Source organism: Octodon degus, unplaced genomic scaffold (genome assembly GCF_000260255.1).
Source record: "Octodon degus isolate 3935 unplaced genomic scaffold, OctDeg1.0 scaffold00262, whole genome shotgun sequence".
In the NCBI taxonomy this organism is placed as follows: domain Eukaryota; kingdom Metazoa; phylum Chordata; class Mammalia; order Rodentia; family Octodontidae; genus Octodon; species Octodon degus.
In genome coordinates this window covers 1035107-1048611 of record NW_004524838.1, presented here as the reverse complement: position 1 = coordinate 1048611, position 13505 = coordinate 1035107, and the positions used below count along the sequence as shown (strand labels likewise).

Genomic DNA, 13505 nt, shown 5'->3' with positions numbered 1-13505 from the left:
AGACATTAGTTTGGCCCTAGGGATCTCACAGATTAGGTGCTAAGGGGACTGATGCACAGGAAAAGAAAGCCATACTGCACACACTGTTGAAGGCAGATTAGGGCTCCTTCCTAGGCTGCTCCAATGTATATAGCTTCTGCTCAGAATTGCCATGGTCTCCGCTGCACTCCCCCAAATGCATGATGTTTGCTGCAGCACACAGTCAAAACCAAACATGATCAGGCTCTAACTAACAAGAAATCCTTCAGTACAATTCCATTTTCTGTTGTCTCTCACCCATTAAACAACTGTACCTTGGGATTATTATTTAGTATGTATTATCTGGCCATTTCAATGGTTTGTTTTGTACTTTATTTTTATGCAAATATCAATCATTTATACCAAACTACCAGAATAACATAAGGCTGTGTCCATGTAGTTCTAGGTTTGATACAATTAGTCTGCTCATGTTTTCCACCTATGTTTAAATAGTGCAGGTTGAATGGATGTTTTAATTCATGTTACGATACCTTTATTTAGTCAAGAACACACATATAAACAGATTTCACCAAATCTGCAATTTTCATTCCAATACTAGTCATGTAGTATATATACCATCAGCTTATATTTTCTTTCAAAATTTATATAAGCCTATGCATTAAGGCACATAGAATATTTTCACAATGTTATCTAAATATAAGGTTATACAAACCAAGAGCCCAATTATAAAAATAACGCCATTGTTCCAAGTCCACTTCAGTATCACTTTCTGTAAGAAGTGTTTTCCCCAGTACTTTCCCCAGAAGTAATGCGCTAATGATGCTATAATGATAATAACTTACATGGTACTTCCTGTGAGCCTGTCCAGTCAGTATGTGACGCATTTTACATACAGTAACAGGTTTGCTCTTCACAATAACTCTATGCAGTAAGACATCATTATCTCCAGCATGAAGAAACAGGCTTACAGAAGTAAGGTGGCCAACTGAGGCTTGAGCCCAAGCCTTGGTCTCTAGAGTTCCTGTTCTTAGCTATGCAGCTTGTATGGCTCACTGTAGTGTCCGTGACATTATAAGTTTTATTATAAATATTCTCTCTCTTCTGCTAAAACATAGGGTAATGTGCAATTTTGAGGTTCAGCTGTTCTATTTGCTTAGTTTAATCTTGCCGGTGTCAACAAAATGTCTGTGTATACTTGTATTACTACCTTGTTCTTCTCTTCTTTTCATAGTTATTTTTTCTGCCCTGTTGTTAGTGTTCTGCTTTAGGCTTGAAAGGATTTTGCACACTTTGAAAATTTTTGCTATATTTTGTGTATATGCTGGTGAGTTTTTTTATTAAAACAAAACATTAGAAATGATGCAGAATTTCAGTAAACAAAATAATATAAATCTGATAGTATTTGTTGGATTTCACAGTGTTGCCTTCAAATTAGTTCGCTCATATTACCAGATATATTCAGAAAAATTAAAAGAAGAAAGAAAAAAGAAAAAAATATAGGAAATTAAGAAGAGAGAAAAAGAAAAAAAATTGAGAAAAAAAGATAAAAAATTGAGTGTTAACTGCTCCTTTCCACAGACCAGTAGAAAGCCACAATACAATTATCCAAACCATTGTGCTGACATACATAGATACACCTCTTTCCCCCACTCCTTCGCCTGTCCTTCTCAACTCAGTATTCCTTCCTTTTGAACAAGTTCATTCTCTCTTCCCAGTATCTGCTGTAACCTTCAGATTTTATTATCTCTTTCAGGTTCTTACACTAAGGAGATAATATAGCATTGGCACGTGTGGGTCTGACTCTTCCAAAGAGTTAATAAGGCTCCCTCGAAAGGACTCCATTGGTGCTTTATTGAAGAAAGTAGAATATAAATGTGTCGATGATAAAAAGGCCTCCATATGCCAAGTGCTTACTTTGTGGCAGTCATTTGCTATTTTCAGTCTCATTTACTTATAGCACTGTGATGAGGATGTTTAAATACCCATTTTATGGAAGAGGCTCTGAAAGATCAAGGGTCTTAATTAAGGCCACGCAGGTACCAACTAAACCCATTTCTCACTTTAGTCTATCTGTCTTCTAAGCCTGTGAGTGCAAGGTTTTAATGCCTAATAATATTATGAGGGTATCCTTGTTGAGTGACTCGATATGTGGAACAAGCTTAGTTGTCTTCCTGTAATGTAGCTAGTCGAAACCTCCACCATCCTGCCACAGAGGTCACAAGTTATTCTTTGCCATACATCATTTCTATTAAGCTGTCACTGCAGTCATGTGCTAAACTACACAGTAACTAGTAAGGAGACTTCCTAGTGCAATAAGCCATTGGGTCTTAGCTGAAGGGTATTTGGCCCCGTAAAGGACGTATGGCAATGTCCAGAGACATTTTGTTAGAACTGCAGTGAGTAGAAGTCAGGGAAACTGTTAATCACCCCTATAGCATGGGCCCCATAATAAACAGTTATCTAGAATGTCACTAGCACAGAGGCTGGAGAAACCTGAGCCAAGTTGAAATTAGAATGCGATGTCCAACACAGACGTGGCAGTGCTGCCGAGTAGAAGTGACGGGGAAATAGGGAAAGTGCTTGGGTTGGTGATGGTAATACGACTTAAATGGGAGAGTCTGATAAGCTGAACTCTCTACATGAGTTACAACAGAAAATAGAACTGAATAAAAAGATCAGAATACCAATAACAACAGAAAAATTAAAAAAAAAAACCCACAACGCACAAATAAAAGTGAAATCCCAAAATCCTCATGATCGCCAATTCCTGGGAACCTGAGTTTACTCTGGAATAACTCAGTTTTCTCTGATGATGATGATGCTCCCCTCACTTTTCTTCTAGAAATGGAACCGAGGGGCTGGCAAGATACCTCAGTGGACTAAAGTGCCTGCTCAGGCAAGCTTAGGCAAAGCTCAGGGACCACGGTTTGATCCCTGGCACCGCACGCCTTGCCAGCCCCACCGCCAGGGGGTGCTGAGCCAGCCAGAGTCCGGGCTGGTGAAGCAGGTCTATAATCCCAAGGCTGGAGAGGCTGAAATCACCATGAGTCTGAGCTGTGTAGTGAGACCCTACAACAACCAGATACATTAATATGTAAATAAAAAATTAAAAATAAAAATGGAACCTAGGAAATGTTCAGAGACAATCGTGGCGCATAGCGAGTGCAACTAATGCGTAACTCAGGAATGCTTTTTCCTTGAAGTCAGCTACAGAGCACATCTCTTCCAGTTTATCATCACCTATTCTTCTTGGGTAGTGAATAAATTAGTGCTTATGTATGGTTCTTTAAAAAAAAAAACTATTTTATTTGGTACAGGGTCTTGATATGCAGCTCGGACTCATAGTGATCCTCCTGTTTCAGCCTCCCCAGTGCTGGGATTACAGGCATGCACCACCACTGTGCTGGTTTTGGTGGCCAGCACAGAGCACCTGGGGTTCTAGGGCTTGCACTGTGGTACCGAGGATTGAATCTGGGTTCTTGCACTTGCCAGGCAGGAGCTTAGACCAGCGAGCTATCTCCTCAGCCCTGCGTATGGTTCTTGGAATTGAAATTCTTACTTTGGATTGTATATGAAGTTCTATAGTGAACCAAATTACTAACTGCATCCTTGATCTTCAAGAAGTAGGGTTTTGCTAATAGATACACAAATTTTAGGGCAAGAAAGTGATTAGCAAATGTTATGATAGTTAGTGCTCAATGACAATAATGATCAAGAGTTCTGACATACATACGTTTTATGCCTACTCTGTGTGAACTTCTCAGCATAAATAAAAGGTCATGAGTATGTAAAAACAACCCAAGCAACTTACAGTATATGGTTGGTGTAACAATCTCACTTTCCATTTCACTGACAGGGTTCTTCACAAGGCAACTGTAATTCCCAACGTCTTCCTTGGTCACTGGAGCAATATGAAGGGTGTTGTTTTGGGGAGAAAAAGAATAGGTGACACTGGTACGAACAGGCTTCCCATTTTTTAGCCACTGGTAAACTAGCCGGGTGCCGCCTTCCACCTGGCACGTCAGGGTCATGTTTCCCACGTACTCCACAGCCCCAGTGGAAGGATGATTCCGCACCACTGGCTTTTTGACAGGATCTGCAATATGAAGTGACAGAAATAACTTTTTTTTGTATTTACAGAATTACAATAAAACTCCATGAAGTCTTTCAAATATTAAACCTTGGGTAAATAGTGCTAATATATGCTTTGAAAATATAGACTGCTCAGGCAATAACTGTGGAATAAATATGTAAAATGCAAAATAATACAATATATAATATTCATAGTCAGAATTAACAAATTCTAAAACTTTCTCTTCGTAGATTGTTTAATGAAACCCTTCACTTTGTAGATGCTGTGGTTAGTGGTTGAGATCCCTATTTTTTTATTTACCATTTATTGTGCTTTTTCCAAAATCATAAAGATGTATATTCATAGGCAAACTTTATGCAATTATTTACTGTTTTTGGCTTGTCCTAATGTACTCAGAGAAGCTGAATGGAGTGAGTGTGAGAACCCAAATTTCCATCTTCAAAATATTCAGCTCATATATTGTATAATATTGGAGAGCTGAAGGGAAGTTTTAGAGACTCACATAGACAATTTTATGTAAGATAACTGATTACATGTTTTATTTTGCATTTGTGTTGCAAGATTAGGTTAGTTATTTTAACAAACTAAAATCTACATTTAAACCCTGACTCAATAGGATAATTAGACAAAGTACATTCTTGGGATTATATCAATTAGAAGTAACAGAAATTCTTGTTGAAAAGTCAAGTCAAAGAAAACCAGTTTTATACTATAATTCTATGATACACAGTAGAAACTTAATACTGTATTTTTCAAGTAAATAAATTTCCTAGGACAAGTAAGTATTTTTTTTCTGTAAATTTTAACTCTGAAATTTATAAATAAGGGTGGAAATTACATATGCACTGATAACCATTTCACCAACATTCATCAATCTTTGAGTTTCCTTGCTCTTTATTTGATTAAAAATAGTGATAATTCTAGGGTTACACAGGACTCAGTGCCGAATGGGTCAGCACTCAGTAGTGTTGAGCGTGGCAATGTTTCTGTCTTGCAGTTTGGGTAGAGATGCATTTAATAACTTCCTTCATAGAGTAAGATGATGCTGAGGGGATAATAATAATTGGATCCATACTTTAAAATCTCCTATCAAACTTTTGGTTGAGGTAGATGCATTTTCCTCAGGCATATTTAACTTGAATCATGCTAACATTTTCCCGTAATGGAAAAATGTGAACCAAGATATGACACTAATAGACTAAAGTTTCCAGCTCAAAGGAAAAAGAAATAGATGAGAGACAAGAAGAAACAAGCTTGAAAGCAGTTTGTAGGCAGCTGAGTAGCTGGGAAACTTCCAGCATTTTTCAGGGTGGGTATAATTAACCTGTTTTGTTCAATCCTTTCTCTTTCCTGGGAACAGCAAAGGATTCAGAATATCATTTGTTTACATTATGAATATTTAAAAGGCAAAATGAATGGTGTGCATTTATTATTTATAAAACATCTATATTTCAAGTGCATCTCTGTGTGGAGACATATGCAGTATAGGATATATAAGCAACATGTTCATGGTCTTGAACGAGGAGAAGCAGTCATTAGAATAGTTATTGGCTTATGATCATACATTTGCCTAGGATAGCATAACTCAGATGTGGAAGTTTCCTGTGCTAAGCTTCTTCTGAGAAGAACTTTTTCTCAGGCCCTAAAAGCATCTAAAGACTTTACTAAATTTTTGGTTTCACTTTGTAAAAAAAGATCCAACTTCACTACACAATGATACATCAGGGATGTTCCACTAAAAGTACTGAAGGAGACAGAATACCTCACAGGAAACCCTCCTGTTTCCACATCCTGGGGCCCAGCTTGCCTGCAGGAGACTCTGTCTCCTCCACTGCCACTATGAATCCACAGAAGGCTACTGAGCATACTAATGAGCACCCAGGTGTTAGGCACTGAGGGCAAAGCAGCAAACATCGCAAAGTCCCTTCTCCCTTGGACCTCGTACTCTATGTAGGAAGGAGAAGCAATAGGTAAATGAAAATATGCAATCTGCCCACAAGGGAATAAGTACTACAAAAAGAGAAAAGCAGAATTGAAGATAGTGACTTTGTGATCTTATGGTGTGTGTGTTTGAGGAAGTGAGGGTGTAGCTTGTACAGTGTAGTTTGGAAAGGCTTTAGAGATAAGTAATAGTCAAGCTGAAACTTTAAAAGAAGTAAGAGATACCGATTTGATTTGAAACTGTCTCATTGCTATTTGTTTATCAATAAAATTATGGCAAAAATATATACAAAATAACAACAACAAAAAATAAATGTACTTTTTTTAAAAAAAATAAAAGAAGTAAGAGAAATATCAGGAAGAAAATCCATTGAAGTAATTAAATACCAAGTACAAAAGTCCCGAGATGCGAATGTGTCAGGTTCAGGGAAGAGCAAGACTAGCCTGGCTAAAAGACAGTGGTGGAAGGGAGTAGAGGTAAGAAGGGATGCAGTAGGTGCTGGGTATCCAAATAGTCCCGGGAGTTTAAGGTACAGGAGCAGAAGTAGAGAGAACAGACAGTAGGCTGTTTTATAGTCCAGACAATAGCTGGTGGTGTTGAGTGGGACAGTAAAGGAGCTGGCGAGAAATGGTTGGATTCTGTCTACATTTTGAAGGGAAAGCCAACAGGTTGTCTAGTGATTTGCATGTGGGATGTAAGAAAAGGACTCAATGGTGAGTATAAGATTTTGGCATGAGCAACTGATAAAATGGAATTAATATTTACTACAATGAGAAATACTGTCAAATAAATAGGTCTAGAGAAAAAAATCAGAAGTTGGACTTTGGGCATAGCAATATTTAAGGTATAAAATACACATCTTGCTAAGAAGAATAAACATCTGAAATTTAGCTGACTTCATTCTTTAGAAGATATTTCCAGAAACTTTTTACAGCTGTTATACATGACCTTTGAGATAATTCTCTCCCAAATGGTTCTGGATGCTGTAAATATCTCTAATTATGTGCATGTCTAATTTAATCCTCAGAAAGCCTTATGAAATAGACAATAATATTACTAGTGTAATGAGATGTTGAGGCATTAAGGATTAATCAATTCATCCAAAGTTGCATAGCCAGAACCCAACTGGAATGTCCTGAGCCTTTGCCGACTCCACACTAGCTTGCTATACATAGTCAGAGTGGACTCACCATCAACAGTGACTTGTATCTTCTGACTCGAGGATAGAGTTCCATTTCCTTGAATGTTCACCTTCACGATGTAATTACCTTCGTCATCAAACTGCAGCGGGTTAATGAGCAGAGATGCGTTGGGTGGCCTCATGGTGAACTTATGCTGGTATTCCAAGTCTGGAACTACAGACTTATTCACAGAGCCCAATAAGTATTTGGGCATTGTGTGGGGTCGCTCAAACAGCCATATGATCTGGATGTCTGATGCCACAGTATGGAAGCCATAGTGCACAGGGAGGTAGAGGGCCTGACCTCTGATGCCATGGACAGTGTGTGATGGCACTGTAACCTTCAGTCCAGAACAAGAACCTGCTACAAAGGAAAGGAAAGCTGTGAAGATCCTGGGCCACATTTCATAATCCAAAGAGGCGACTGCAGAGTGAACTTGATCTGATGATAATCCTTTCCAGAGAAGGGAGACTTCTAAGTACTGACCATTCCCGTACTAGTTACAGGTAAAAGTAAATATTTGCCTCTGAAACCTGCATTTTCAAAACTCCACCCAAAGACTGTGCAGACTGCATGACTTCCCTAAATGCAGGAAGAAAAGGAAAAGCAGAAGTTGTTCACTATGGCTGTTAAAGAATAATGGGAAGAGGAAACCAGAAAAGCATGATTAGTTCTAAAGTCCAATGAAATCATTAAAACATTTACAATTATGATTATATCAATGTCTGCATCAAATTCTGTCCTAATAAAACTATGTAATCTCAGATACCAGTGGGTCACTTACTTCCCAAAACAATTTCTCAAAGCCTTCTGAAATGGCTTAATATTAAGTTGTTTTGGAAGTCTTCCCCATTAACCAAAGCCTTGCTAAACATAAATAACTCAAGGAAGTTGGCATTAAACTATTATCAACATGACAGTCCCTCTGGCCCAGAAGAATGGCACCTATTTGAGGAACAGCAAAGGGCAGCAATAGAGCAACAGGTTGGAGGAGGAGGGCCATAGTAAGCTATAAGATCATTTTGTAGCCAGGATGGGGTGTGCGTGAGCACACAGAACCACAAAAAAGACTGGCAATTTTACTGAGATGAAAAAGCAGCTGTAGTTTTGGCAGCAGAGGGGGATATGATTTCCCTTATGTTTATTAGATTCAGTTTAGTTGCTATGACAAAGGTTTGAACTGTGGGTAAGAATAGGAACAGAGAGACCACTGAGGAGACAAGTACAGTGAAACAGACTAGATGATGTTGCGGTGGGTGAGCCACGGTTGTAAGACTGGTTGTGTTAAAAAGCTTTGCTGATACAATGGAGGTGGGATATAAGACACAATGAAGAGTCAAGAATGACTTCTGTGTTCTTGACTTAGAGGAACTAGAAGGATGCAGTTGTAACTAATAAATTCACCATGGGTGCGGGAACTGGTTTTTATGGAGAAGATCAGGAGCCGGGGTTGGGCACGCTCATCTGGAGACTCCCATTAGAAATCCACATAGAAGTGTTGAGTGTACAAACTGGAGAGGAATATCTGATTAAAGTGTTTGGGAATGAGTTAGAGGCCGGGACAGCCTTAGGTCATGCAGCACTGCTTGCTACACAGCCCTGTGCAGTGGCAGATTGTTTAGGTCCAAGCATTCCTAGCTGTGTCTCATATCTGCAGGTTTCTTTATAGTTTCTGGTACCTTGGAAAACAGTACTCTTATATTAAATGACGATATGTTGTGTAATGTTATATAGCATTTCTGTGTATTTGCAGTGAAAAGAGTCCTCCCCAGCCCAGACTATCATGTTTCTGGAACTCTAAGTGCTTTGCTTCCAAATTTTCATTTTAAAAGGGGGAAAACATGGTCTCTCTATCATAGGAACATCTGAAATTGTTGGGAAGAGAATGGGAGAAATTTAAACATGGGGTATTTTGAACTGTGAGGGTGAAAAAAGAGAATGGAATGGACAGTGGAGACAGTGGAATAGACACACTGGGGGAGTTTTGCTGCAGAAGAGAGAAGAAATGTGGGGTGGGAGCTGGGTGGCTTTCTAAAATGTGAAGCTCAAGTTTTAGCTATTAGGAAAGAGCCACTAGAAAGGGAAATGGTGAAGGAGTAGAGGTGGGTGAAGGTAGAAGAAAATCCTGGAGAAGACGAAGCCAGAAACTAGGCACAAATGGAGAAATTGTACAATTTCAGTTTCATCATAGACAAAGTACTTCTTCTCTTGATTGCTCCCCCTTTTCATTGATCTCAAGAAGGGAGACTCTTTGAGCTCCATCAGGTCATGATGTGGAAGACCATCGATACAAAGAAGGGAAAAATAGAAAAGTCTCTTTGCCTTCTGAGAAGGTTGTTTCGACGAAACTCAAACTTGTAGGGCTTCTCCTAGAAAGAATCAAATTCGACCAACTGTAAATTTCTAATTTTCTTTTTCTAGGCAGAGATGAGAACAAAGATTTCCATGGTTTTGGCCTGTGGTAGGCTGTAAGTAGAGAGTGAGCATCTGAGGTTGCCAGGGAAGTTAGAGCTAAGAATTCTGAAGAAGAAACAAGGTAGAAGAGAAGTTAGGAAGAAAATAGGCTCCTAGACACTCCCCTGAAAGCAACTTGAAGGATGGAAATGTATGGCTACAGGGAAACAGACTTTGTCTTACAGCCTGTTTTGTTTGTGTGTGTACTTGTGGTTAACATATTTTTTTCTGGTAATGGACTGTACTTGTACTTTCACTTTAGTCTTCTGTTCATATCACAGGCGTTGCAGAGGTATGAGGGTTTGGTTCTGCATTCTGTTCTGGTAAGTTCAGGAAAGTTAAATTTGGACTTTCTCCCCTTCATATGAGTGATTGCAAAAAGAGGGAACCATGTGCTGGGAAATCTGTGAAGAAGACAAAGTGAATTTCAGAGAAGGAACAGTGGTTTTCACAAGGAAATGGTAAGAAAGGAAGATGGTAGAGTAAATCAGTGTCTTAGAACTAGTGATGTCGATTGGGTGTGATGACACTTGTCTGTAAATCTCAGCCCTCTGGGAGGCTAAAGAAGAAGGATCTCAAGCTTGAGCTCAGCCTATTGGCAAGACCCTGTCTCTAAAAGCAGGGTGGGGCTGGGGATTTAGGTCTGCTGGAAGGCCCTTTGTTCCATTCCCTGTACTACAAAACAAACAGCCAGTGATGTCTAAAGTGAAGCAGAGGCTGGCTGGTGGTGGGGTGAAGCTCTCAATCCATCTTAGATGGATGGAGCAGAATAGGAAAGAATTTCTCCTAGTGTATGTATCTGTGTGTAAGTGTACATGTCTTCTGCACAAAACACAACCATTCACTTGCTTTTCACTTCAACTGGAGATAGGCAACTCCTGAAAAGTTCCTGGAAAGCAGTAAATAAAAACTGGTTTTTAAATATTCATCATTACTAATGTAAGATATGTTAAATAGAAATTTTTCTACATTGTGTGTTGTTGTATTCTTTTTTATTCGAGTGTAAATTATTTATGAGAATCTCATGGCTCAGTTCTAATCTTGGATTCTTCCTCCTCTATCCACTAGTTAATATTCAACTTGCCATGTATAAATTGTCTTGAATAAGGTTGTTTAGGAACCTATTCTCTACAATTGCAGCAAGATTACTCAATTGCTTATTTTGATAGTTAAAAATCTACTATAATGGGAAGTCTCAGTAAAAGTCACACATTCAAGAAAAAATACTAATCAGTCAGTTATGAGACCTTAGATTTTTTTTTTTTTTTGTACTGAGAATCGAACTCAGGACCTTGTGCTTGCTAGACAGGCACTTAAGCCACTGAGCTATTTCCCTATACCTTAGATGTTATTTTTAAGTCTCAAACTGTTTTCTCATTTGTGAAAAGAGGTTAATAGTAGATGCAGCCAAGACCTTTGTCGAATCTCTCCATGTTTATGTCATCACACCATAAGGTGATTTTCTCAGGGTAACAGCTACCTACATTTGAAGGTGAAGGGATGAGAGAACTTAGAAGTATTGAGTCTCAGTTTCTAGCCCACTTAAGTTGTTAGTCTTGGATATTATTAATAAAGTGCTTGGAATTCACATTTGTCCTCTGAGAACACCCTGGAAAAATCTGCACGGCTGCTGACATAAAATGAGGCAGTTGCTTCCGGCAGGGAGCAGTTTTCCCATTGACTTCTCTGTCCTTTTGAAGCACTTCACAGCTTAACCTAGAAACTACTGCTAGACTGAGCTGTCCATGTGTGTGGACTTTTTGCAGTTTTGGCTGATCTGTTCTTGTCATGTGGAGAAGTCATTACAGGAAGGTTTTTGTTTTGTTTTTTGAGGGGGCTGTGCATTGTTTTGTTTTTTAAGAGAAGAAACCCTTTTAATCTACCTCCTTTGTAATCGCAGTTGGAAATGATTACCTGGGATTTACGTAATGCTCTGGAGATGTCTGGGAGGCACTGCACTGCTGCAGATGGACCCTGGAATGGAGATGTTGCTGACTTCTGGGTCTCGATTCAGAATGTTAGATTTTAAATATGAAGACTAGCTAGGAAGCCCACAAGGGAAGTTATGAGGACAAAATTTTATTTATTAAAATATTGAATATGATACAAATATTGTAGACCAGAAGAAAACGAGATTACTTCAGTAGAAAATGACACTTTTTATGACATTTCTGATCATTGTTTAAGGTGATGGTAGAGACCTAGGTCTTTGGGCTATTTTAGGGACTGTATCATGTAATAATACCTTAGGTAATAAATATGTTGTAAATATGTTGTTTAACATATTTATTACCTAAGGTATTATTAGGTACTGATACCTCTGAGTATATTCACTATGTCTATATCAAATGATAAATATTTTTTGAATGTGCCCATGACAATGACAGCACAACTCTTACAATGCCTACACTATTTTTATGAAATAAATGATAGGTAACCAGTTGTAAAAACACAGCAAGCAATCAGTTTTTCTTTAAACAGTATCTGATTTCAGTTACCTAAAATCTATGCATATTTTCTGGAAAGATGTGAACTTAACGGTATACTATCATCCTCATGGTAAAATTTAGAGTATAAACAGATAATTTATGCTTTTTGTACATTTTCATAATATATGCTACTGTTGTCACTGACACATTTCCTATTATAGATGTGATAAATTCATGCTGGCAAACATATTAGTTTACTAATTTTAAATAAATTGGCATTTTGTGAAATTTTCAAGTGTTCTTTTCTAGTTTTGTGAGAAAACCCAAAGAACTAAAAGTAGCGATTTTAGAAGGCCATCCTCTATAGGAACAATTAAATTTCAGGAAATTAAGTAATATAAAAATTAATGAAGTTTTAACTCTCTCTTGGTACTCTAACTATTGGAAGTAAATATTAAACAGATTAAAGTTTTGTTAGATTCATTTGTGCTTTCTGAGTATAAAAAGGAAGACAGACTCTCTATATCTAAAGCAGTAGTGCTAATCTATAGAGACTGATCATTCCATTCATAACCTGGGATATAAACGTATAGCATTCATTTCTTCTGTAGACTCTTTTAAGATATATAATTACAGTATATTTATACAACATTAAAGAACATTTGAAGTTACACTGTAAAATGTATCCATATTGCATCGACAAAGGACTTTCTGGACCTGTTTCATTGCATTGAATTTAACCCTTAGGCTCACACAGTGGCCTCTGCTGTAGCTTACAATAGGAGACATTTATTTCTCCATCACCATGCATGGTATTAGTGAGCACAAAACAAGTACTGTTGGCTGAAAATAAACCCTTGCATTTTTGGAGAAAATAGAAATTATGAAGTTGTATTTTCAATGGACTGCACAAGCTATATATTTTAGGCTTCCAAGCTTTAGATTTTTTTTTTTTTACAAAGCAGAACAAACAAAAATTCCATATTCCTAAAAGCATAAAGATTTCCCTATTTCTTGTGATCTTTAAAACCCACTACCTGTGTTGAAAAGTAAAAGCACATAAAAAGACCATCTTGAGATATAAAAATATATTTATGGGTATGTGATTTCTCTAAAGTAAACCTTAATTTTTATTTTAGTCAAATTTCTCAACTGCACCGTCTATAAGCTCTTCTAGAGGTCATTTTTTAAAACACAATTTATAAAATGAGAAGTTTGATTGTTTTAAAGTAAAAAAATAAGTGGGATACTTTAAAAGCTAAGAAAAATGACAAAATGGGCTGGTGAGATGGCTCGGTGGTCTGGAGCACCTAACAAGCTTAACAAAGCGCGGGGACCGCGGTTCGATCCCCCAGCACCACATGCCAGCCAGCCCCGCCCCCTGGTGGGCTGAGCTGGCCACACACACACACACACACACACACACA

General features: G+C 38.0%; 1 protein-coding gene across 1 annotated transcript in view; it reads right to left on the bottom strand.

Annotated features, from left to right (window-relative positions):
• Window positions 1-13505, bottom strand: part of Hepacam2 (HEPACAM family member 2) — a 51521-nt gene that overhangs the window by 26059 nt on the left and 11957 nt on the right. The window contains exons 2-4 of the mRNA XM_004646255.2: window positions 7205-7558; window positions 3791-4075; window positions 3539-3613 (exon numbers count right to left, since the gene is read on the bottom strand). Coding sequence (XP_004646312.2) covers window positions 3539-3613; window positions 3791-4075; window positions 7205-7558 — 714 coding nt within the window. The remainder of the gene's footprint in view (window positions 1-3538; window positions 3614-3790; window positions 4076-7204; window positions 7559-13505) is intronic.